The following is a 27,233-nucleotide window of genomic DNA, read 5'->3' as shown; positions in this document are numbered from 1 at the left end:
TAAAGTAATCAAATGAAGTAGTGTGGCTTTGCAGGCAACAGTTAAAGAGATACTACAAGTTCAGTTTAATCCATTAATAAAATGTTTCTTAGAGGTATTCTCTTAGTCTCTTAAAACTGCAAAGAATAAAGGAACCAGGTAAGGTGGAGACCAATACACGCTTCACAAAATGTATACAAACTTTGAAGAGAGGGGTAAGACAGTGCATTCCATAACTTAACAATGTGCTGTGTGAAGTACTTCATTCTCCCACCAGTCCATTTCATCGGATGATAGCGTTCCTAGTATTAGGACAGAGAAAAGCATTCCTTAATCCACTTTCTCCGCACCATGCATAGCTTTAAACACAACAGTTCAAGACACATGAGTTGTATGCAGAGCCAAAAAGCCATTTTTATTTATGGATACACAGCCACCAGGTCCAGTCTGACAACTTTGCCACTGCACCACAGCAATCAGAGTTCCTTAACAGGGATCACATAAGACATTTAAGAGTAGTGCCTGAACATGGAGCTGGTTCCAGTAGCATTAATGTTTAGCTTTTACAGCAGATTTTTTTTAAACTTCCCCATCTTGATTTTTAAAATAAAACTTTAACAGAAGACTGCAGACTTCACTCCTGTTCTCTAAAAAAACATTAAAGCAGGGATGGAGAACCTGTGGCCCTCCAGATGGTGGTAGACTATAATTCCCATCATCCTTGGCCATTGGCTGTGTTTGCTGGAACTAATGAGAGTTGGGGTCCAACAGTATCTGGGGGGCCACAGGTTCCTCATCGCTGCCCTAAAGTCTCATTGTCCTGCGTTTCCCCGGCATGATAAACAGCAAATGCTCTACAACTCTGTCATCGTCATCATACCTGCAGACAAAAAGTACGCTAGAAGGTGAAAGCAGGATGGTCCTAAGCCTAAGTCAGACTGTTAATAGGCAAACTTTCATCTCAGGAATACAATTAGTGGTACTGATTCATTTTATTTTGGCACAATCTCCCGTACTGCTCTCCCTCATCAATGATGAATAGCCAGAATCTGTTTTATATGCATGATTCACAGCTGCTGGGACAAAAAAAGATCCCTCATTCAAGTGCAGGGAAAAATAAACCTATCCCACGATCAGCATCTTCATCATCCTTCCCACCATCACTTCATCAGGGACAGCAGGCACTGCAGCGTTTGGAAATTTCAGGCATAAGAATTTCAGGGAATTGTACAGGGAACAAAAACAAGACTAGAAGAGTGACAGTGTTCTTCTCCTGCCTATGTGCCTGCATGTTGTTTTACAATTTCTCCAAAGAAACCTGCCATTGTTTTTGGAACACCTGAACTGCCATTATGGGCACAGCAAGTCACAAGGTTTGGGATGAGGGCATAATTCCTCTTCATCTGCAGGAAATGGCTCCTGAACAGCCAACCTCTGCTCACAGCCAACCTCTCCACCCTTCCCCAGTTTTTGCTTAGGGCTCTCATGTCTGGGATTGACACACAAAATTAAAGTCTCCATAGCAAGCACAAATGTTCAAGTATGAGTCTTGCCCCCTATAAATAAAATTGCATCTAAATTAGACCTGTGAGGAAGGATCCGTCAACCCCTTGACTTCTACTGCTCTTAGAGCATCTTCCACAGAAGGTTTTAGAGCTCTAGAGGCCCAAATGCAGCAGGATGTCACACAGTTTCATTCCACTGCAATGTGGCTGGTCTTGGCTAGGGGTCTTCTCTGGAATACCTCTGCATTCATCGGCTTAAGAACAGGGCACTTCTGGGCAACCCAAGTCGCTGCTGCTGCTGCTGCTTATAAAGGAACCCCGAAGAAGGACCAGCAGTCTTGTCCATAGGGCTTTGACATAGCCCATTCTCTCTATCGATGTTTCTGTTCCAGCAGGGATTCAAAATCGGGGGCACAGACCAGCTTGTGCTTCACGTGGCCCAGGACGATCATCTCACCACTCCTATTGTCTCCAATGCCCACTGACACCAGTTCCTTCCAAGGCCAAAAGGAAAAAAATTGTTAACCACCAAAGCCTCTTAAAGCTATGAATAAGCAGAATGCGATGGCTGGCCAAGAACGGTTTTCTGCAGAGGCACCAAGAGGAAGCAACCGCCTTTCCACACATTTTGAGTGCCATCAAGGACCATAGAAGGCGAGATCTGACTCAGAGAGAACAATCCACCAAGAAGTTCTCCTGTGCTAACCGCCACTGGAGCGTGAGCAGCTCTCATTCATTCAAAAAAGACTTGTGCAGAAGAACTTCCTGATGGATTGCACCTGTGTTATTTAGCAGGAAGATCTTCTATCATGGATACCAAAGTGTCTCAGGCCATCTCTGTTATTTGGAACAAATGTCCAAGTCCTACCCTATCGGTTCAGGGCTGGAAGCACCGTGATATTAGAAAAATGCAGCACTGAGATTTAATAACCACTCCTACGTGCTTAGCTCTCCCATCCTGTCCCCAAGTCTTCTAACTTTATCCCAACTATGACTCTGGAAAACCACCAGGGAAAGCCAATTTAGCTTACAAAGATCCCCTGACATTCTAACAGCACAGACTGAAGAAGGAAGAGGGTGCTCTCTACTAGCTTTGGGGTAATCAATTCATGGGGAAGAAGATTCAAGCTTGTGGTTATTATTTCTAGAGGAGTAATCTAGGATATCTGATGGTGGTTATCTGGGAAAGTATCCTTTATTGAAGCCTGTGGTGGTTCATTGTGTAGAATCCGAGTTTGAGATACTCAAACCTGTTCAAGGGCAATGCTCAAAGCTACTTCTTATGAACTGTTTTGTACAGGTCCTCCACCAGGGATTGGCATCAGACAATCGTGGAGGGCCCACCACCAATCATGACTGTCCCCCACAGCAGCAGCCACTGCCATCTGTCTCTGGGCAGGAGCAGCAGGCCTCACCCCTTTTTTCTCCTCCTCCTCCTCCTCCTCCGTGCTTTGATGCTGTTGCTGTCTGCAGAGTCTCTGTAATGATGTCAGCTAGTGGATGGTCAGTGTGGTTTGGGGAAAATGGCCTTGCGGGCCAAAATTGGATCACTGGAGGCTCCCCACCCCTGCCTGAAGCAAAGCTATTATAGCCTGTACGGAGCCCATAAGGATGTATGAGCCCAACTGAATCAGGCCTATTGTGCTGTGCCAGATGCTTCTGGGAAACCCACAAAGAGGGCAATAGGCCTTCTCTGCTGTTTGTCACTCTGACAAATGGCATCCAGAGGTATGCTGCCTTTGAGAACATGGTGTTTCCATTTAACTCACTAGCAGGGAACGTGCACTTTGGAAGAAGGTCATCCACTGCTCTGGCGAATAAAAAAGAGGGCTCCTAAGCAAGCCATACCTGAAGGAAAGAGCAGGGAGTCCCTGTGGTCACATCAAGAGTCACCCTGCCCAGAACCAGCTGCACCTTCCCTGATTTGCGGATCAGCAGCTTCCCCACCTGCCCTTCAGACAGGTCCCCGAGGGTGCAGATGTTCTCCGCTTCTTTGGCTTCCTGAAAAGGCAAACAGAGTAGTGCAAGGTTACAAGCAGACCCCATTCTGTTGAGAAAATCAATCTTGCACCATTCAGAAGCTGCCCTTGTTCCCCCAAGAACTGAGAGCCAGCGAAAAGCGATCTCCAAGTCTCCTGTGCTTTGCTGGCCTATTGTCAAGAGCTGTTTGTATTCTGGGTTTTTTTTAAAACTGAATTCTGCAATTGAGCAAGCTGAACACAGCCCTGAGAGATCAGTGAAAGTCATGCAAACTAAGCAAACTTGACCCATTTCTTATTTTACATACTTTATTCTGCTTCTGCTGGTCATAGGATGAGCAAGAAAGTAAACAGGGTGCTGATGAAGCCCAACGCCACTGGAAATTCTAGGCAATAAGGCCCCTGGCTTTTGATGTATTGTGAAACATTACCCGTACACTTTTAGGGATATCTTTGCAACCACATAGGCTAGAAGAGTCCTGCACTCTGCACAACACACTTAGGCTGCAATCTAATACATCTCTACTCAGAAGTAAGCTCCACTGCGTTCAATGGGACTTACTCCCAAGAAAGTGTGTACTGGATTGCAGCCTAAGTGGCTTTTCTGCACTCCTACAACCCTTCCCATTGCCCTGTGTTTAGCAACATACCCATTGAAACCCTATCCAGGTCTCCTTATTCCAGCTGGAGTGAAATCCTCCCATACCTGGTTCTTCTCTTGCTTGATCACCACCATCTGTCCATCTTCAGTTTGCACCTCAGTTTTGATGGGCTTCGTGTCCTGTGTTGGCGGCTGTCCTGGCAGCGTATCTGGCAGCTGCAGAAAGAGCAACTCATCCTCCTTGCAGAGGCTCAGTCTTTGCAGCAGCTCTGCCACGGACACATCCTGCGGGAAGGGAGGGGGTGCTTTTGCAGGAGTTGGTTTGAGGACAGGTGGGGCTTCTTCATCGTGGGGCTCCTCTTTCACTAGAATGAGACACAGGAATCCGAATCACAGAGCTGAAAGCGATTACACCCTTGCCCGGCCACTATGTTTCATGGGAGAGGACCTCCTGGTAGTACAGAGAGCTCCTACTGTTCCCCTTGGATCTATTTATAGCAGGGCTTTCAGTGTTGTGACCCCTTTAAGGTGGGATTCATCACCACCTGAGATAAGGCATGCTCCAATAATCTATTCTTTCAGACACATGCTTAATACTTTTTTTTTTCATTTACCGGCATTTTTCTGCTGACCATCTTCTGGTGTTGTGCTGTTATTTTACTTGTGTCATTTCTGATGCACATTCTATACTTGTTTGGGGGTTTCTATACACTGTTCTGATATTTTAGAATATGAGTTTATGAAACTTTAAAAATAAATTAGAAGCCTGTCCAATCTCCTGTCCAAAAGCAGGCTTTTAGCTCGGAACTTAAGTGTGACTTTAGGGAAGCTAAGCTGATATTTGAAATGGGAGCTTACAGCTCTCATCTTCAGCCATTACACTATAGATATAAGCAGAAGCAAAAGCAAACCAGGATTATAACATACTATGAGCAGACTTCAAAAGCAAGAAAGATGTAAAAGGTGAGAGGTACTTCGTGGTGAAAAGAGTTGCTTTTTTATTAAGTGAATCCCTGGCAGACCAAGTGCAGAAGGACTGCTCTTCTACACAGAAGCAAACGTCTTAGTTCAGCTAGGCATAAGGGAAGTCCTGCTGGATTAGACCCTGGATCCATCTAGTTCAGCAACTTGCTTCCAACAATGTACTATCTGATTGGGAAGGGTGGTAGCTCAATGGTACAACATCTGCTTTGCATGCAGAAAGTCCCAGGCTCAATCCTTGACATCTCCAGGTAGGACTGGGAGAGACTCCCTGCCTAAAACCCTGGAGAACTGCTGCCACTTAGTGTAGACAATACAGAGCTAAATGAATCAATGGCCTGACTCAGTATAAGGCAGCCTCCTATGTTCCTCTGGTATACCTGCAAGCAGGGAAGATAACAATAGCCATCCACCTTTCTTTTTTCCCCCACTAGAAATTGGTACTCAAAGATATACTTTCTCTTGACAGAGATGGTTTCATTTAATTATCACAGCTAACATCCACTGATAGACCTATTTTCTATGAATCTGTGTAACTGTTTTTAAATAGTGGCAATGACCACATCTTGGGGCAGCGAATCTCATAAGTAGCATTTTATTTTGTCTGTTTTGAATCTCCTGCCAATCAGTTGGAGACTTGGCTAGTTTGAAAGGCTGAGCATCCACAGAACCATTTCATGGCATCTAGGAAATATTTGTGACTATTAGTTTTTTGTTTGTATTTTGTCTGAGAGAACACTGGAAGACTGCAGTAGCCACACCCAATGGCATAATCCTCAGAGGGTTCCCAACAGATCCATCTGCTCTGGTGAATCTGAACCATCTACCTTTCACTGAAGATACATCTACTTCCATCTCCTCCTCCTCGGTGCTGGAGCTCAAAGGCTTGACATCCTCTTGATCATCGCCCTCCTCCTTGAAAAGCCAGCCTGAATGGGTGAGAGGGAGCTGAACTGGCTTGTTCCGGATGTCATTCTTCAAGCCTGGATCATCAAGGAACTAGCATAAGAGGAATGGGAGAGAAAGAAAGGAATCAAGTGCTAAATATTCTTGTTTGTATTTCAAACAAATATATATTGGTGGAGGGGAAGGGGAGACAGGGACAGAGAGAGAGAGATGAGATATACAAGTTATTATGGACGGGTGGACACATTCACACATATGTGCGAATACTATATAAAGAGGCTCACTATGTTTCAGATTTCAACATAGAATTGTGTAGAAAAATCGTTTGTAGAGCACAAAATAGGTCTCCAAAAGTGATACTGATGCACATGCGCACTCCAAACCCCCCACAGCAAAATGGGACATGGCTAAACAACAGATGCACAGTGGTGTCATGATCACAGGCTTCCCTGACACCCCCAGGACCTCCTTTCCCTATCCGGTGCCCTAGCAAAGCTCTCGAAAGGATCACACACAAAAAGAAAGCAACAGAGCAGCAGAAAATGAACAACAGAGGATAGCCTAGCACAGGGTCTGTGTATGTTTGTGTCTGATTTCAATGAACTGAAGCATTCACTTTTTCAGAATTTATATTTCCCAACTGAGAGGCCAAACAGGACTTTCAAGGTGGCTTACAAATAGTTAACACTCACAACCGCCACCAGAACACGAACGAACACACACACACACACACACACACACAGAGAGAGAGAGAGAGAGAGAGAGAGAGAGGCATATAAAATAAATCAACTCTGACTAGTCTACACCTGCAGCATCAACAAGTAGAATGGTTTGGGAAAGTAAAAAGGTGTGTATGTGTAGAGGAAGGAGACAAGAGGAAATACGGCAAACAGAATGGAAGGTTGTTCCAGGTAAGCGGGCAGCCTGATTGGAATCCCAGAGAGAAGGGTTTAAATGAAGGAGGAACGAGAGAAAATGGCCAGAGTAAAGCAAACGTAAAGAGAAGCTAAAAGGAGATTTTGGGGCAGAGGGATTTCAAAAGCAAGAGGTAAAACCTTGAACCCAATACCTGACAGGAAACCAATTTAGGGATTAAAAAGAGGGATGATATCATTTATAGTGGCAGAGGTGAAAAATAATTTTTTCAGCCTTTCACATGATTTACAGACAAAGTTATAGCAAAAAAAAAAAAAAGGGGGGGGGAGAAGTCAGCAGAGTATGATGCAGCAGACAAGGCACTAGAACAGCCTTTCCCAACCTTTGGATCCCCAGATGTTGTTGGACTACAACTCCCATCAACCCCAGCCAGCATGGCCAATGGCGAGGAATTGTGGGAACTGTAGTCCAGCAACATCTGGGGATGCAACGGTTGGGAAAGCCTGGACTAGAGTTTCAGCATTAGGAATCAAAGAAATATGGTGCTCCTACTGAGAGGAAGGATAAGAAATAAATTTAATAAATAAATAATAAATAAAAGCAACAACAGCAGCAATGATTAGCCTCTTGGATATGGGAAGAGAAGAATGGGGTAAGGAGGTGGTGGTGGTGAAACATAGCTTTATACCAAGTCAGACCATTAGTCCATCTAACAGCATTGTCTACAGTGACTGGTAGTGACTCTCCAGGGTTTCAGATGGGGGTCTCTCCCAGCCCTACCTGGAGACGCCGTGGATTGAACCTGGGGGCTTCTGCGTGCAAAACAGATGCTCTACCACTGAGCTATGACCCTTCCCCAATGATGGGAAGGGGGGGAGAGAGAGAGGGAGAGAGAGAGGGAGAGAGAGAGGGAGAGAGAGAGGGAGAGAGAGTAAAAGATGGCTCCAAGACTCCATGCCTCAAAAATGGGGAAGAACAGCATCTCCAACAGGCAAAGAAGAAGAGGGTTTGGGTGCTAAGATTATGAGCTCTGCCTTATTCTTTTGTCCTCAAAACGTTTAACACAGACGGGGTTGTCCCACAATGAGGCCACCCCAAACTCACATCGTCCTTCTCAAGCATGCGCAAGATCTGCTTGGTTTCCTCGTCCGTCTCTCTTTTCTCTTTCTTTATGTTGATGATGTGGGATGGGCCGAAGTCAGACACATCCACAGCCTTATCCCAGCTGCCTGCGTGGAAAGGGAGAATGGCACAGCTGTAAATCACACATCTCTCAAGACAAATGGTACGACTGAGCTATTATAGCATGCTTAGCTTGGACTACCACTGCCAAGAGCAATCTGTGTGGTGAAGTCACCTGCTCAAGATGTTTCTTGAAACTGAAGCCAAAGAGGCCTGGTGTTTGTGGCCATGACTTTGGTTGTACAAGCGCGAGAGAGAAGAATACAAAAACAGGTTAGGACAAATATATTCCTAAACACATTGTGCCCAATATGTGATAAATAGGAAAATTAAAAGTAAAATTAAAGTTAAAAAACGCTTTCAGGTTTTGCTTTTCCCTTGGAAAACTAGTCCATCATTTCAGATAATGCTCATCAGCCCTTTAAAAATAATTTCTTGTTTCATTTGTTGGGTTCACTGACCCCTCAGTGGCATCTTGTGCCATGATGAAATATTGTTCCACAGTTGGGCTCTTTGGTTGGGTACTGTTGATTAGTGTGTAATTGATTACCTGTCAGGGCAACTCACTGATCCAGTTCTCACGGATCTGGCTTTGCTCCTGGGTGCCCAGGGCAGTCCATGGCCAGCAATGCCATTGTCTACGTGCACCAGGTGCTCCATTCCTATAAAAACTGGATTGGGTCATGACAACACATGCATTAATCACATCCCAAATGGAATACTGCAATGTGCTCTATGTAAGGCTGCCTTTGCAGAGTGTTTGGAAACTTCAGCTTGTCTTGAAAGCAGCAATGCAGTTTTGACTAAGGGCAATTAGGAGGAGTGTGCAGCTCTCTTTCTGAAATAGGTCCACTAGCGTCTGGTCCCTTTCTGGGCACAATTCAGAGTGCTGGATATAACCTTACAGCCCTCAACAGGTTGGGACCAGGATATCCAAAGGACTGCCTCCTCTCATATGAGCCGGCCCACTCATCAAGATCTGCCAGGAAGGCGTCCACCATGTCCCTCAAACATCTGAGTTGCAATTGATCAGCATGCAAGAGAAGGCCTGCTCTGTGAAAGGGTCTGGAACTCCCTGCTTTGCCTCCTTGGTAGCCTTTTGCCATCTCATGAAGACCTTTTTATTTCAACAGGCATCCGACTTGTCCAGCTGTTGATTATTTACACTCCCTGGAATTTTTACCTGCTGCCCCCATCTCTTAAATTAACTTAATACTGCTTTTATGTAAAGCTTGTAAGCCACCTTGAGTGTTTTCTTTAAAACGGAAACACTGGGACCCTTTAATTTTTGAGATGATATGGATAAAAAGAGAGCGGCATACTGTTTTGAAATGAACATAATATTTTCAGAAAAGTATTCAAACTCAACAACATATCACTAGTGTGGTAAAAATATTCCTCCTCTTCCTGAGGGCAAACTGGAGCACAAATACTGAACATGGTGAAAAACTGGTGGATTAAGGGAAGGCTGCATAACAGGTTTCCAGCTTATTATGGCCTGGTTTGCACAACATGGTAGCCAGAGAATAGCCTACTGAGACCACACATATGTACTGGCTCCTGAGGAGGAGCTCGCACCTGCTTTGCTCCTCCCCAGACCTTTTAGGTCAGCACAGGACAGCAACTAAGCAAGTTCCGGCTTAGCATGTCATCCAAACCTGGGATCATGGTTACCATCTCTCTTCCTTAACCACAAACCGTACTGTGAGACAAACATTGGCTACAGATTATGATGAAAGAGGAGAGAGCCATGATCCCAGGTTCAGATGATGCACCAAACCAAACTTTGCTTAGCTGCTATCCCACACTGACTTAAAAAGGCCTAGGAGGAAAAAATCAGCTGCAATCTCCTCCTGGGAAGTCAGCACATTCATGCTAAGCCATGGTTTGGGTTAAGTACAATATGCAAAATGTGTGGCCAAAGTTACCACTGCAGCTTTAAACCAAAACAAAGAAAGCAAACAGAAAAGGTATCTTGGCCACCAGTTTTTGGCACTTTAAAACTAGCTATACATACTCTGCATGGCCTGTGCTGATGCTGGGCTATCTGGGTTATCAGCTGCTGGGTATATGCAGGATATCCATACGAGATCAGAACCTCCACACATGAATACTCCAAAGTTCACCCAAGACATTTTGGAAGGTTTTCAAATCCTTCCTGCAGATGTTCCCCACCCTCCCACAGGCATTGGGTTTCAACTGGTAGACAGGACCAACAAGTGGGTTGCATCCTGACTTAAAAGGACAGTTTATACAATCTTTTGAGTGCACTTAGATAACATCTGTCAGGGCTAATGCGTGACAAAGAGGTGGCCCAATTGTTTTGCTGCATGTCCAGTTTCACAGGTGCATTTGCTCACTGCCAATATGGCTTCAGCTTTTGCTTTGTTTACCACTGCAGCCAGTTTCAATGATTTTATATCACTCCCCAAAGAATACTAAACAACAGAAGGCAGAAACCAAAGGTATCAACTTGTGATGATATTTTTCAGCACTGTTCTTAAGTTTTTATGGCAACACTCTAATGTGCTTTGTGACCGTTTACACATAACATCTCTGCAAATTAGAGAATTAATATTCCTATTTCACTGATTGGAAATGTAGATTGAGAGGCAATGACTTGGTCAAAGCCCCCTCAGTGAATCCACAGATGAGCAAGGACTTAAAAGGAAGAGTCTTGAGTTCAAGCCCAAAAGCTAGATGTAGGGTTGTGCTGGCTCATTCACATTAACCTTCCAAGTACCTTTTTTCTTCATCATTTCTGCTGGACCTTGCTCAAAGATGGAGTGAGACTGGATGACCTCTGGCCTCCCTCTACTTCGTCCATGAGCATCTCTCTGCCGGTCTCGATCACGCTCCTTTTTCTCTTTCTTGATGTTAACATCCTCTTTTGGCCTAAGGAAAAGCAGACCAAACTGAATCACAAGAAGATCAAAGTTACCAGCCCTTGTTATGTGCTTCAATATATCCAGAAGATTCCATAAGTAGCTTCAAGATCTTCATATGCATTCATTTGTGAATAAGAGCCAGCTCAGCAGAAATAGCACAGCAAACATATTTTTATACTGAGATGTGGGAAATCATATATGAACTGCTTGAGAGGTTTTTGCGATTAAGTGGTATACAAATTATGTTAAATAAATACAATCTAAAAAATTCCCTGCATATAGAAAGTTAGCATGTCAGGGAGACAGCTACACTCAAATGTTTTTTGCCTGTGCCAATATCTTTAATAGGCCCTTTCTCACCTGTAAACATGGCTCATAGGATGCAGTGCAGACGGTAGCTTGCAAATCAACACACTTGCCCTAAACAGTTATTCTCCACATCACTGGATTTACAGCCTCTTCAGGCATTTCAATCACACTCCACAGAGATAGCATTTGAAATCTACTTACTCTTCTTTGATCTTCCTGCTAATTATGTTAGGGACAAAGGTTTTCTGTAAAAAGGAAAAAAGAGGAAGACAGTCAGCAACTCAGATGTATAATGTGGTTCATTTTCCAAAACTGTGTGTGAAATTTCTCACAGAATACAGTCTTGTAAAATCTGGTCTCAAATATACTTGGGATTCTCAAATTTAGGGTGGGGATATGCACACACACACAAGATTCTAGCTTTCAAAGTTGCAAAATTTATATTTTTAAGAAAGGGAAAGAATGTGCGTTTCAAAAAGATCCAACACGCAGAGGGGATGAAGCTTCCATGGTCTGCATGGCTACAAGGCCCTCTCTGGCTTCTGAGAATATTTTCCACCCCCATCTACCTCTAGTGGCTGTTACTGATACATTCCTTTTTTCTATCCAAAAACAAAATACCAAAATGTGTAAACACTTAAGTATTAGATTCAGGAGGAAGCATACAAAATCGCCCACCTGATATCAGAAACAGCAAAATCTGCATTAGTAGAACTTTGTGTCACTCATATTTCCTTGGCACACAGGAGCCTTGACTATAGGATAACTCAGTTGCTATGCCACCTCTAGGGTATAAAGCACTTCACAAACAGCTCTGTAAGGTGTTGGTCACTACAGTAACAGCTATATATATTCCACAATTCCATTCAAGCAAAGAAAACTAGAACATTTTGGATCCTGGGAGTCTTTGATCGCTTTCTCTTTGTAAAATCACATTTATTTATTGTTTAAAGGACATATGTGCCATCTTTCAGGGCAAAGCCCTCCCAGGGTGGCTTACAAAAGATAATTAGCTTCATATATGAAATAATTAGCTTCATACACAGCAGGAATATTATGCTTCCAAATGACTTACAGTACAATCCACTTGCAATGCTGCCCATCTAGACCCCCAACCATTTCCCTTTCACTCATCCACCTCTGATCCATGAAAAGACCATGAAAACACTTGAGCAGGTCCCCCTTTCAGGTATGATTCCTAACCCTTGTGGCTGACAAAATGGTAATCTGAAGTGTGAGGGCAGTGGTTGTTAAAATAAATCTCCCAAGTCAGGAGGCTTCAGTTGGATTCCCAGCAGTCAGACCCTCATGTTCCTCATGGCTCTTTGCTCTCCTATCCCCATGGCTGGTAAAAGCAGAACAAACTTTGCACACAAAGAAGTTCTTCATATATAATGCATATAGGTCAAAGGATTCAGATTTTTTTGGCAGAGAACTATTAACATCTTGCTGCAGAACTGTGCTTTTAAAAAAGCAGAATAACAATCCTATTAGTATGGATGTTTGGAGACAGCTCACCAATCTTAGAGGGATCTGAACTCAAGTCACTCACCCACACTCTGACCACATGGGTTCTATGGCAAAGAACAGGCTGCAAGGCCAACCAAGGGTGGAAGTCAAGAAAACCAAGGGAGCCTGAGGCTCAGGGACAAACTATAAGCAATGCTGCTTGGTCCTACCATGCACTACAAAACTGGCTACAGGTACGCAGGTAGGGTGCCTGCTAGCAAGCAATAATTCACTAAGTAGCCTGTCTTTGAAGCAGGATTCCACACATTCATGGGGAATAGGCCTAACTAATGGATATGTATCATGATAGCCAAATAGAACTTCTGTGATTACACAGGGGGCAAACACCATAGTCTGTTTTGTGAAAACAAAATCCTGGACTGAATGAATGTTGGTCTAATTATGGAAAGCAAATATTGCATCATATTGACGGAAGGCGAAGAGCTAGGACTGTAGCAGGGATAGGGACCTTCTGGTCCTCCAGATGCTGATGGACTCTAACTGACCATTAGCAGGGACTGACAACATTTGGAAGGCCAGGGGTTCCCCATATAGCTGCACAGACAAAGCTGACTACATGATGGGTAGTGTATCTGTCTCCAAAGTAAACAAGAGGAGGCAGAGCTGGAATGAAAGGAGGAAGAGAGAGGCATGAGACCAGGAAGAAGAGATGGGCGTCACCATGAATACTCTCCTGTAGTTTTTCTTCCCCTGAGAAAGTATATACATTTTAGTGAGAGGTGAATATTGTTCACGGCGCCATATCTCAGAAGGTACCGATAGCCACTGTAGCCCAAGAACTTCAGTACAGTATGAACTAAAATAAGATGCCTAAGCATCTGCCTATTTCCTGGGAGGTGTGCTAATTAAGTCTTGGAATCTGGAAAAGCATTCTAAATATTGAGTTCCTAGATAAGCAAATACCTGGGATTCTTCAAGTCTTGCTCAGGATCCTTTCCTTGTTTTATCATGGCCTGACAGGGGCTATGAGAAGGTTTGCCATTTGTAAGCCACCCTACACAGAAGGACTCCCAAATATCACAGAACATGGCACTGGAAAAACAGGTTACCAACAGGAATAGCAAAGTGGGAAGAGGCTCAGTATGGAACTGCTTGAACAGGACTGCAGGCTTAGAAAATACATGGTACCTGAACAGGCCCTAATCCTATGCATCAGTTGTTCCCAACCTGGTGCCTTCCAGATATTTTGGACTACAACTCCCATCAGCTCCACCACACACACCTACACTGGCTGAGCTGATAGGATTTGTAGTCTAAACCCCCAAGTTTGGGAAGGCTACATTTCATGCCTCAATGGAGGCATGAAAGCCATCTTGTCCGTCGCACTCAGGACAAGTGATGTGGAGTGGAATTTTTTATAGCACACCGGGGAGGAGAGCCTGGCTGGGGGTCCAGAGCCTGTGAGTTCAAATCCCCACTCGTGTCTCCTGGGTGTCAAGGGCCACCTAAAGATCACCCCCAAAGTGAGTGGCTCGGGTTACATGCCCTGTCACCTGTACAGCCATGGGCAAGCTGCATAGTCCCAAGGAGCCCAGTTGCCCCCCAGCTGGCAGTTGCAAACAAGGAAGGGGCTGGCTTGTGCAGCTGTGGCAAGCTGAGCAGGCTGCAGCCAGCTAGGGAGGACTAGCCTCAGAGGAAGGCAATGGTAAACCCCCTCTGAATACTGCTTACCATGAAAACCCAATTCATAGGGTAGCCATAAATTGGAATCAACTTGAAGGCAGTCCATTTCCATTTCATTGTTCTGTGAAAAATGTTCCACTTCGTAAGCGCATTCATAACAATGAATATATGCCAACTACAATACTATCAGCTTTTAACTTTGTTTATTAAATGGAAGTAAAATGGACATACTAAATTAGATCATTTCTTTGGGCATCAGAAAATGTTATGATGCAAACTGATTTTTTTCTCATGGAAACTACCCAATGCAAATTTCCAGAAAATTTTCCAAGTCAAAATTTTCTGGAAAACCCACATGACTGCTCAAGACAGTGGATTTGAGTGCACTGAGAGGATACAGAATAATTCCATCAGCCATTACTTGATACTCCCCCTTTTCATTATATTCAAACCAAAAGAAAGAAATAATAAAGTTATTATTACAAGATGGAAAATAATCTTAAGGAAACATCTTGGTATGCAACAAATCAGTTCCAGTAGTTAAACACAATTCCTTTTATATGAAAGCTATCAGCACATCCAATTCCCTCATAAAACTCTTGCCAAATAGGTCAGCTTAACCATTTCAATGGCTTTCCAACTTTCCCTAAATGTTTTAGTTGGCAATACATAATTCTTCCATTTGGAAGCAATCTCTCTCTTTCTCCTTTTGTTAATATATTCACTATAAATTCCAGGTCAAACTGAACTAGATCTTCCCAATAATCCAAGAGGATGGCTTTAGAGTGCTAGAAGGGCACTTCCAAACATCAATGTGTACTTTTCTGCAAAATGCTTTTAACTCTGAGGTTTTCAAACTTTTCACCTTCAGAGAAATTTCTGCATCAACTCATCTTCCAAAGAAGCCCAGCATACCGCAGAAGATTCTGAGGCATGTTCTAATGTGCACAATCATCTAATAGAAGCGACTGGTCAGGCCACCGGGGCCTCACATCATTCTCTGTGAATTAGATGTGTACCTTAGAACATGCCCAACATTCCCCTGCAAGGTGTGAAAGACTGATAATGGTGGGTAGCCTGTGGGTAGAGCCATATGACAATGGAATCAATTACCTAGAGAGGTAGTAGGCTCTCCGACACTGGAGGCATTCAAGAGGCAGCTGGACAGCCATCTGTCGGGAATGCTTTGATTTGGATTCCTGCATTGAGCAGGGGGTTGGACTGGATGGCCTTATAGGCCCTTCCAACTCTACTATTCTATGATTCTATGATTTTCATGAATCCCCAAAAAGCTTTCAAAGAACTGTCAGGCTCCTAGAATATAGTATGAAAACCACTGCTGTGAATCTGAGATGCATCCACCAACAGTGAAGATTATCTGCAAGTATGATTCAATCTCCTAGACATTAAATGCCACCTGTACAGTAATTTGTCAAAAAATGTATTTAAAGTGACTGTACAACAAGAATCATTATGCAATATGTACAACCATTTCTTATCAAACTGATTTTAGGCATTTTATTGGTTATTTGTTTATTTATTAGATTTATATCCCGCCGTATCTCCCAGTAGGAGTCCAGGGTGGTAAACTAAAAACAATTTAACAGACTAAAGGTCCGTTTTCTGTGTTGTGCAGAATGGACCTCCTGATAAGATGGTATCTGCAGGAGGCCCTCACCTACAGAGCCTAGTGATCGACTGGGTATATAAGGGGTAAGACGGTCTTTCAGGCATCCTGGTCCCAACCTGTAGAAGGCTTTGTACACCAAAACTAGAACCTTGAACTTAGCCGGGTAGCTAATAGGTAGCCAGTGCAATTCTTTCAGCAGTGGAGTGACATGTTGGTGATACCCTGCCCCAGTGAGCAGTCGTGCTGCCGCATTTTGCACCAGCTGCAGCTTCCGGACCAACCTCAAGAGTAGTCCCACATACAGCTCATTACAGTCATCCAGCCGGGAGGTTACCAGTGCATGGACAACAGTAGTCAGGTTATCCTGGTCCAGAAACAGGCACAGCTGTCTTATCAGCTGAAGCAGGTAAAAGGCATTCCTAGCCACTGAGGTCACCTGGGCCTCTAGCGACAAAGATGGATCCAAGAGCACCCCCAGACTATGGACCTGCTCTTTCAGAGGGAGTACGATGTGATGTTCCTGTATTAGTGTAAATAGGGTAAATGCTGTTTGTTTAGAAGATACATTGTAAGTGGAGTGAAAGAGGAGGGGGAGTGAATGGGCAGTAGAATGCTGGATGATTGGCTGAATGTTTAAAATGGCTGACAGTATAAAAGGAAGAATGTCAGGTAAATCTGGGTGGATGTGGTGTGGATGTGAGGTGGACGTTGGTGGGTTTGAGAGAGTTGTTTGTCAGGAGAGCGTGGAGAAGGAGGGGGGTGGAGTTCGGATTAGTATTAGATAAAACCATATGCTTATGTGCCTTATGAAGAAATCTTGTTAATCTTGTTCTCTGTGTTATTTAATAAATACTTAATTTGGTTTACCAGAGGCCTGATCCTTGGCTGGGGTTTCATAGACCAGAAGGGAGGGTGAGGTAAATAACCAAGGCTGAAGAGTGGCAAATGGTGGCAGCGGGTGAAGGGAAGAATATAACACCACAAGTATTCAGACCAAACCAGAATTATAAGCAGTCTGAGTAAATCAAAGGGATTGGGACAGCTTAAGCACGCAGTCACAGAGGTAACCTAATTGAGGGAGACTCAGGTAGAGTCTCTAGGAATACTGGTTATAGGACGTGACTGGTGGTGCTGCCTAGCAGGGGGATCTGTTGAGATCTATGCTAGAGAGGTGTCGGGACGTGGAATTGGGGTCCCATGGATTTAGAGTCAGAAGACGAGGGGGAGGGGAGCCCCCTGTCAGACTTGAGCGAAGGAGAAGGAGAGGAATGTCCAGAGATAGGGTTGCCCAGCAACGGAGATCCTGGGAGCGCCAGAGTCTCAGAGCCAACCTTGAAAGTTCACACGCCTCCCCCTCCGCCCGGACCTCCCCTTACGCCCATACCGGAGTCGGAATCTTCAGAAGGGGAGGGGCCGGCGCTTCCCCCCTCACCGCGTACTCGACGACGAGTGAAGAGACAAGAAAGGGGGAGGGGGAGACAGGTGGCCCCTGAGGGTGGATTGAGGCGGAGTGAAAGGCTTCGCGCCCGTGTGGGTCCTACTTAAGAGTTGGGCGGGAAAGTGCACTTCGCTCTGTCAACTATCTTTCCATGTCGCAGGATCTGTAAGTCAGTGGCGCTTTATGAGAAGGTGCAGCGTTTGCGTGGATGTCACTCTAATAAAAACTGAATTGCTTTCACCCACTGGTCTGGTCCCTCAGTCTCATCCTGGACCTGACAGCTTGACAGAGCCACCTAAATCGCTCTCAACGCTCTCTCCACGGGACGAGGACAAGATGTCAAAGGGAGCGGAGGGAGGAACAAATCCCACTTCTGAGACGGAAGAAGTGAGACTCTTGAGGACTAATGTGGCTGATTTACAGACGGATGTTCAATCCTTGCTGGCAGCAGTCAAGGCGCTGAAAACGGATAATCAGGCCTTGAAAGCCACGATCGATCGGATGCGAACCGCCCCTCCAGCCGCTGCGGTAAAGGTGCCCATTGGATTACCCCCAAAGTATGCGGGACAAAGTGATCAGTTGGCAACCTTCGTGGCTCAATGTGAACTATATTTAGATGTCAGGAATGCAGAATTTCCGGGTGATGGGGCTAAAGTGGCATTCGTGATCAGCCTCCTGGAGGGAGAAGCTGCAAAGTGGGTGACTCCGTATCTGGTGAGAAAGGATGCTCTCCTAGGAAGGTACAGAGGATTCATACAAGAAATGACCGAGATGCTTCAAGACCCGCAAAGAGCGGAAACTGTAGCACGGCAGCTAGGCACTCTGAAACAAGAAAAAGGAACTGTTTCCAAGTATACCAATGCATTTAAAATTTTATCCCAAGAGACTGGCTATAATGAGGCAGCCCTGATGTTCATGTACCGGAGCGGACTGAACGCGGAGATCCTGGATGAACTGGCCAGGACCGCCCCCCCCCACCGACCTGCCAGAACTTATTCGGCTGTGCCTGCAGATCGATCACCGACTGGAGGGGAGACGCCTGGAGAAGAGACAGGAGGCCCCTAGATACTCCGCCTCGGCGCCTCACAGCAAGAATCCCTCCACTTCGGGAACGACGGGTAGCGCGACGGAAGGGCAGGGGGGGGGCAGACCAAGGCTCTCGGAAGAAGAGAAAGAGAGACAACGCTGAGAACGCTTATGTTTCTATTGTTCCAAACCGGGTCATATGGCCCGAGATTGTGGGCTAAAGAAGGGGAAGACGGAGCCGTCAGAAAACTAGAACACCCAGTCCACGTGAAGGCCGGTGGACTGGGGGCAGCATTGTACAAAGGCCCCCCGATGACCCAGCCTCCCTCCACAGGAGTGCTGGTTCTACCTGTGCGGATTACAACTGCCAGAGGAGTGATGTTCAACTCTACTGCCTTAATCGACAGTGGAGCCTCCACCAACTTCATCGACGCAAGGCTGGCCAAGCGTTATGGCATCTCTAGCTGGACACTGGACACCCCCCTTTCCGTGGAGACCATTGACGGGAGACCCCTGAAGTCAGGGGGGGTAATGCAAGCCACGGAGGAATTGAAGCTTCAAATTCCCGGGCATGAAGAGCTCATCTCACTGTACGTGTCAGATCTTTCAAGCTTTGAGGTGATTCTGGGGATGCCCTGGCTCGCCATGCACGAGCCTAAAATAAGTTGGAAGGAGGCGGTGGTGTGGTTCACATCTCAGTACTGTCAGGAGAACTGCCAACCAGAAGGAATCAAGAACACCTTACCGGGAGCCATACAAGACGGCACGCCAGCGATGCTCCCTCCGAAGTATGAGGAATTCAAAGATGTGTTTGATGAAAAGGAAACGGAAACCTTACCCCCCCACCGTCCTTACGACTATACGATCGATCTTGTGCCAGGGGCCAGCATACCGGCGGGAAGGATTTACTCGCTCACAGAGACTGAAAGAGTGGCCCTGAAAGAGTTCTTGGAAAAGAACCTGAAGCGAGGATTCATTCGCCCGTCACAGACTCCGGCCGGGGCGCCTTTGTTGTTCGTGAAGAAGAAGGGGGGGCGCTCAGGCCGTGTAATGATTACCGCGCACTGAATCAGATCACCACCCCTAACAGCTATCCACTGCCTTTAATCTCAGAGTTGCTAGATCGGCTACGTTCAGCCAAGATTTTCACGAAGTTGGACTTGCGGGGAGCCTACAATCTAATCAGAATGAAGGAGGGACATGAATGGAAAACGGGGTTCCTCACGTGTTACGGTCAATTTGAATACCTTGTCATGCCTTTTGGGCTTTCGGGAAGTCCAGGAATTTTTCAAAAATTCATGAACGATGTATTTAGAGACTTACTGGACACGTATGTAATCTGTTACTTAGATGATATCCTGGTGTTTTCGGAGAATCAAGAGGATCACGACCGACACGTAAGAACCGTGTTAAAGAGACTGAGAGAAAACCACCTGTATGCTAAGTTGGAGAAATGTGGGTTTGACCTCGAGTCTTTGGACTTCCTGGGGTATCGAATCTCAGCAGGAGGAGTGGAGATGGACCCAGGGAAAGTGAGTTGCATAAAGGACTGGGGGCAACCCGTCACGGAAAAGGATGTGCAACGGTTTCTAGGGTTTGCTAACTTCTACAGGAAATTCATCCCGGGGTTTTCCAAACTAACGGCTCCCCTGACCGACTGTTTAAGGGGAAAGAAAAAGTTCCAATGGACGGAGCATGCTACGAAGGCTTTTGAGGAGTTAAAAGAGAAATTCGCTACCGAACCCATTTTGCGCTTCGCTGATCCAAACCATCCCTTCATAGTGGAAGCTGATGCCTCGGACTTTGCCATCGGGGGGGTTTTGCTACAAGGAGATCCCGAGGGAAAGGAGTTGTACCCCTGTGCATACTTCTCTAGGAAGTTAAAGCCTGCAGAGAAGAACTACACGGTCTGGGAGAAGGAGTTACTGGCCATTAAGGACTCTTTTGAGAACTGGAGGCAGTATTTGGAGGGAGCCTCCCATCAAATTGAAGTGCGTTCCGACCACAAGAACCTGGAAAGTCTGCAAACGGCCAGGAAGCTGAACCAGAGGCAGATCAGATGGTCCCAGTTCTTCGCCCGGTTCAACTTCAGGATTACGTATCACGCCCAAGCCAAGAATCAGAGAGCCGACGCCTTGTCCAGGCAGCCGCAATTTAAGGAGAGTGAGCCCCAGGACCAGCCACAGTACGTGATCCCGCCGGAGAAATTAACACTAGGATCATGCCAACCTTCATGGGAGGAAGAGCTCAAAAGAGCGCAACGGGAAGGGACGGGCATACAGCAGTACATTCACGAGGCGGGGCAGGATCCAGACTCAGAGGTGAATTTCTACTGGCGAGATGGGTTGTTGTGGTTTAAAACGGCCAGGGTCGTGCCAGAGGGAGACTTAAGACTCAAAATTCTACGCCAGTGCCATGACTCTGTCACTGCAGGACACTTCGGGATTTACAAAACCATTCAGAATATAGCTAAAGACTTTTGGTGGCCGAAGATGCGCCGGGACGTTGAGGACTATGTGAAATCCTGTTCGGTTTGTATGCGAGCTAAACATCAAACGGGAAAACCGGCAGGGCTGTTACAACCGTTAAAGGTCCCCAGTGAGCCTTGGAAGGACCTTTCCATGGACTTTATAACTGATCTACCAAAGTCACAAGGGACGACTGCCGTTCTAGTCGTGGTAGATCTACTTACCAAGATGGCACATTTTCTCCTTTGCCCGGGGCCCTTAGAAGCGAAAGAAACGGCCAAATTATTCATCAAGGAGGTTTACCGGTTGCATGGATTGCCCAACAGTGTGGTCTCGGACCGAGGGACTCAGTTTACGGCTAAGTTTTGGAGGGCGCTCTGGAAGCAGCTGCAGACGGAGTTAAAACTCTCGTCTGCCCATCACCCCCAGACAGACGGTCAGACGGAACGCTTGAATGCCGTTTTGGAGAAATATTTACACTGTTACGTTTCTTATCAACAAACTGACTGGACTTCGTATTTACATTTTGCAGAGTTTGCCTACAACAACGCCTTACACTCCAGCACTCAGCAAACCCCGTTCTTCGCAAATTATGAATTTCATCCTAAAGCCTTTCCTAGCAGTTCAGAGGGAGTGTTGGTGCCTGCCGCTGAAGAGTTTCTACAGGAGTTACAAGCCATCCAACAGACCCTGAAACAACAACTGGACGAAGCCAAGACGGAGTACAAGCGAGCTGCCGATTTACACCGGAGAGAAGGCCCCCCCCTTCAAGCAGGAGACCAGGTATGGTTGTCCACTCGTTTCCTCCCCATGCCAGGCAAATGCAGAAAACTGCAAGATAAGAGGGTGGGGCCTTTTGAAATAGAGACTCAAATTAATCCGGTGGCGTACCGGCTGAAGTTACCCGATTCATTCAAAGTACACCCTGTGTTTCATCGATCTCTGCTCCCCAAAGCAGCCCCCCCCCAGTGAGTTGCGGCCAGTGGAACCTCCAGGGGCTCCGATCAGGGTAAATGAGCAGATGGAGTACGAAGTTGAGGACATCTTGGACTCCCGAATAAGACGCAAGAAATTGCAGTATTTGATCCATTGGAAAGGGTACGGGTCTGCAGATAGGAGTTGGGAAAATGAAGTTGATGTGCACGCTCCAGAGTTAGTGAAACGGTTTCATGAGTTATTTCCCCACCGTCCCAAGCCAGGTAGAGGGGGGGGGGCTCAGCCTGGAAGAGGGGATGATGTCGGGACGCGGAATTGGGGTCCCGTGGATTTAGAGACAGAAGACGAGGGGGAGGGGAGCCCCCTGTCAGACTTGAGCGAAGGAGAAGGAGAGGAATGTCCAGAGATAGGGTTGCCCAGCAACGGAGATCCTGGGAGTGCCAGAGTCTCAGAGCCAACCTTGAAAGTTCACACGCCTCCCCCTCCGCCCGGACCTCCCCTTACGCCCATACCGGAGTCGGAATCTTCAGAAGGGGAGGGGCCGGCGCTTCCCCCCTCACCGCGTACTCGACAACGAGTGAAGAGACAAGAAAGGGGGAGGGGGAGACAGGTGGCCCCTGAGGGTGGATTGAGGCGGAGTGAAAGGCTTCGCACCCGTGTGGGTCCTACTTAAGAGTTGGGGGGGAAAGTGCACTTCGCTTTGTCAACTATCTTTCCATGTCGCAGGATCTGTAAGTCAGTGGCGCTTTATGAGAAGGCGCAGCGTTTGCGTGGATGTCACTCTAATAAAAACTGAATTGCTTTCACCCACTGGTCTGGTCCCTCAGTCTCATCCTGGACCTGACAAGCGGAGAGGGAAACCATGAAAAAGGACAGTCCGGACTGGTGGAGTCCCTGGTGGTGCCTAGAGACAGGCAGTAACCACGAACAGGTAGGAACCTGACAGGGAGAGCCAGGGAAGGGCGTCACATACGACCCCATCCAAATCAGGCAACTGACCAATTATCCAAACTCGGGAACCATCAACCATCTCCATCTTGCTAGGATTCAGACTCAGTTTATTGGCCCTCATCCAGCCCACCACAGAGTCCAGGCAGCAGTCCAGGGCTCGCATGTCCTCTCCCAATTCAGATGTTATAGATGTTCCCTAAGAAAGGGGTATTTGCAACTGGGTAGTAGTTGTCGCAAACCAATGGGTCTAGGGTAGGCTTTTTCAGGAGTGGTCGGATCACTGCCTCTTTCAGGGCAGTTGGAATCACTCCCTCCCACAACAATGCATTGACCACACCCTGGATCCACTTGGTTAAACCCCCTCAGCAAGATTTAATTATTATAAGAAGGGCAAGGGTTGAGGAGACATGTTGCAAGCACCTTGTTTACATCATCAGGCCGCATCAACTGAAACCATTCCCAAAAAGTTGCAGCAGATGCTGCACTGGACACCTTACTGGGGATTACTGGTAGATGTGGATAAGGCATCAAGATTGCTACGGAGGCGAGTAACTGTACCCTCAAAGTGCCTTGCAAACAATTCACAGTGGGCCTCCAAAGGGTCTAAAACTCCATTCCCTGGAGTTGATGTCAACAGACCCCTGACAATATGGAAAAGCTCCATTGGACAGCTACTTGAGGATGTGATGGTGGCAGAGAAGTGGGCCTTTTTTGCCACCCTCACCGCCGCACAGTAGGCATGGTTATGATGTTTTACTCGTGCCCGATCAGCCTCACAGCACGTCTTTTGCCACTTGCGCTGTAGCCATCATCCAGACTGTTTCATTGCCCATAGCTCACTGGTGTACCAAGGTGCAAACCGGGCTCCACAATGCAGGAGAGGGTGCTTGGGGGCAACCGTGTCAAGAGCCTGATGTGCCTCACTGTTCCATAGCATGACAACAGCTTCAATAGGATCACCTGCTCTATCTACTGGGAACTCCCCCAGAGCATTCAGGAATCCAGTGGATTCCATTAGTCTCCGGAAGAAGACCATCTTAATCTGTCCATCACTCCTAAATGGGAGGATCGCATACGTCTAAACATCACCGGGAAGTGGTCTGACCATGACAATGGGGTGAAATCCAGCCCCCCATCTCCATATCTGTATTTAAGAACACAAGTTGTATTATACCAGATTATATCAATGAGCAGCTACAGCTGCAATCCTATATCCACTTACCTGCCCCTCTTTAATCTTAATTGGTCTTACTTTTGAGTAGACATGTATAGAATTGCACAGTAAGCCCAAAAAGCAGTCTCTGACATTCTCGGTTACCTGATGGCTCAGGGGAAGTACCCCAACACAAAACATTACGAGGTAAACCACATACCATTTTTGTTTATTTTGAGCTTCTAGCAACCAGTAAGATAATAATTCCACAAGTAGTCATTTCAGTATTAAAAATATGGACTAATTAAACCTCACTTATGAAATAGGTGGATAAGCATTACTCCCACTTTCTAGTTGAGGAAACAAAACAAAAAATCAGGCATGGGCACATTGGCACACACTGCCATGAGCTGGAATTGAGAATCAAGGGTTGCAACTTATAATCACAGGAAATTCTATTCCAAAACAGGTAAGAGCATTCTTGAGTCTTTCTCTTATAACTGCATCCTACAAACGGGGGGGGGGGGGGGAGGGACTGTCTTACATGGTTCTTCCTTAAAAGTTAGACCCTTACCTTTTTTACTCCACCAAGGGTCAGGTCTCTGGAGCGGATGGAAGGCAGGCGGCCTGGGGTAATTGGGGCAGTAGTTCTCCTCCCTATCAGTCCCCGTGCAGCAGTAAGCGTGGGCCGATTGCCGCCACCAGGATTCCCAGTATCATTCCCCGAAGTCCCTTCTGACATCTTGATTGAACTGCCCAAGGAAAAAAGGGTTACTAAAAATGCTTGAAACCAAGGCTAGGCCCTTTATTTCCAAACCATGCCAGCTTCTCACAATGCTGTTCACGTTTCTAAGGGCAACAGTAGAATTCTGACCTGAGAGACTACAGGAGAAACAACAGAATATTAAATGCGGCCAAAGCCTCCATCAAGTCCCAGAAGCCGTTGACAAGCTACAGAGCTGGTGAGCTGAGTAAGTGCAAGCAACAAACAGGAGATCTTAGGTCATTATGAATTTGGCCATGAATTTTACAGGGGGGCTTAAAGTAAACCACTGTGTGTCAGCCCTTCAGTCTGTAATATGACAATAAAAAAGACAAAATATTTGAATTGCTTTGAGCATTTCGTTTTCTATGCTCCTTGTATTCATGCACAAGTAGCAACTGAAAAGGAGTGCTCTTTTTCTTTGCTGAAATTCTTCATTATTTCCCTCGGTCTGCCGTAACTATAACTGGATGATCAGTGCAAGATCTGCATAGAAGCCATTTGGTTTCTGGGTCTTGAGAACACCCAACAGCCCCTGGCTGGGAGTGGGCATATGGTATATGGGTAGAATTCCTACAGTAAAAGCTGGAACTGCCACAAATCTCATATTTAGGTACAGCCCTTCATGACTTTTCTGCTGCATCTATCCACCAAGGGCCTATTACACACTCCTAAAACTGAAGTTACTTCTCAGATGCCCATCAAGGGCTTGCCTTGTCTTCAATATGTGTTCTGTCATGCTCTAGTGCATTGGTCTTCAACCAGTGGCTGAGGACCCACAATCTCCTACTAGGAGAAAGGGCAGGATATAAATCTAATAAACAAACAAACCAATAAATAAATAAGGCTGCAGCACTACCACTGTGCAAATATATGGTGGGAAATTAAGAAATGGGTCTCCAATGCATGTTTGGGTTAAAAGGTGGGTCCCGGGTCTCAAAATGTTGAAATCTGCTGCTCTAGAGTAGCCAAGAAACAGAACCAAGAGTGGAGCCACACAGATAAGAACCACTAAGAATCATACCTACATCTATTGAATTCTCCAGGACAAAGTAAACAGAATGTATTCTGTCACACAGGTGTGGGACAAAAGCTTGGGGAAGGGCTGTGGCTCAGTAGTAGAGCATCCGCTTTGCGTGCAGAAGACCCCAGGTTCAATACACAGCATCTCCAGTTAGGGCGGGGAGAAAGCTGTCTGAAACTGGACAGCTTCTGGCAGGCAGTGTTGGCAACACTGAGCTAGATGGATCAATGGTCTGACTTGGTATAAGGCAGCTTCCTATGTTCTTATCCATCTCTCACCTGTCATTGGGATTAACAGAATGGAGTGCAAATTTTGCCCTATGTCAAGAGTATCTCCAGATTTCACCTCCACACCTTTACACTAACTGGAAGCAGACCCTCCGTTTCAAACGAGCCTCTTTTCCAGCTCTCTCTAGAAATGCCATGGATTAAACCTAGGACCTTCTGCATTCAAAGCGTATGTCCCACGTTAAGTGAACGGTTGACATTAATTAACAAGCACAAAGTTTGCCTTTGACAGCGAGAGGCTCAGCTGGGTTGTCTACTTTTTAAAGATACCTGTCCAGCAGGTGAAGTCGGGGATTTCAATCTAAACCTGTGGCCATCATTGGATCTTGTGACAGTGAGTTCCATACACTGACTACTTATTTAGTCTTTCCTGAATCTCCTCAATCTGTTCATTGGATGACCCTGAATTTCAGCAGACAGCCTGTGTAGGGTAAGAATTGAAAGCAGAGGTGGCTAATCTGCCTCCAGATGCTGTTGGACACCCCCCCCCAATCATTTCTGATCGCTGGGTGTGCTTGGCATCTGGAGGGGCACAGCTTAGCTGCCTAAAATAGAGTGCCAGACAAGGGCTGGGAAGACCCATGTTTAACTCGCCACTCAGCCGCGTGGCTCACCGAGTAACCTTGGGCCAGCCATCAACCCTCGATCTATATCTTTCCTGACAGGATTGTTGTAAGAGGAGAAGCTTTGTACGCTGTTTAGAACAAAGATGGGACATAAATGTAAACAAATACATTAATAACAAGAGTAAATAATAACAGCAGGAGAAAAGCTTCTCTCTATCCACTTTCTCCGCAATGCTTTCTGATATCCCACATCATTTTTTTCAGTTGTTAGACTAAAAGCCATTCACTGATCCTCCCTCCCCACCGCTCCGCCACAGCCTCGGCCCATAGGAAGAGAGAGCAACCAGTCTCTAACCCCGGCAGAAATCGCCCCCTCATTGCCCGACCCACCCAAGCCGCCTTCGGTATCCCACACAAGCAGGCCGCGTTTCAGCCGCAGCTCTCCTCAGGCGCTGCTACAGCTATGTCGAGCCGTCTCAACGCACACGCGCACGCAACCCACCAGCCATCTTTGAAAAGGGCACTCACCTCACTCCTCCGTCATCCTCATGTTTCCGGAGGAGTTCATCCGGGGAAAGGGGGGGGAAGGGCCAATCCGTCATTTTTGCCACGGGCAGGGTTTTAAGTTCAGG

General features: G+C 46.2%; 1 protein-coding gene across 3 annotated transcripts; it reads right to left on the bottom strand.

Annotated features, from left to right (window-relative positions):
• Positions 1-368: 368 nt before the first annotated feature.
• Positions 369-27,233, bottom strand: POLR3D (RNA polymerase III subunit D). Of its 3 annotated transcripts, none has more exons than XM_061592984.1 (9): positions 27,130-27,233; positions 24,536-24,713; positions 11,408-11,451; positions 10,753-10,904; positions 7,932-8,056; positions 5,873-6,044; positions 4,170-4,429; positions 3,333-3,485; positions 369-1,978 (listed from the first exon to the last, which is right to left on the bottom strand). In XM_061592984.1, the coding sequence occupies exons 1-9, from the start codon at positions 27,201-27,203 to the stop codon at positions 1,856-1,858; spliced, it is 1,281 nt and encodes a 426-aa protein (XP_061448968.1). In that variant the 5' UTR covers positions 27,204-27,233; the 3' UTR covers positions 369-1,855. The 3 variants fall into 3 exon arrangements, with proteins under 3 accessions (XP_061448968.1, XP_061448970.1, XP_061448969.1); XM_061592986.1 differs by lacking the exon at positions 27,130-27,233 and adding an exon at positions 26,992-27,123; XM_061592985.1 differs by lacking the exon at positions 27,130-27,233 and adding an exon at positions 26,650-26,729.

Source organism: Rhineura floridana, chromosome 12, assembly GCF_030035675.1.
Source record: "Rhineura floridana isolate rRhiFlo1 chromosome 12, rRhiFlo1.hap2, whole genome shotgun sequence".
Lineage (NCBI taxonomy): Eukaryota > Metazoa > Chordata > Lepidosauria > Squamata > Rhineuridae > Rhineura > Rhineura floridana.
This window is presented reverse-complemented; position numbering and strand designations above follow the sequence as displayed.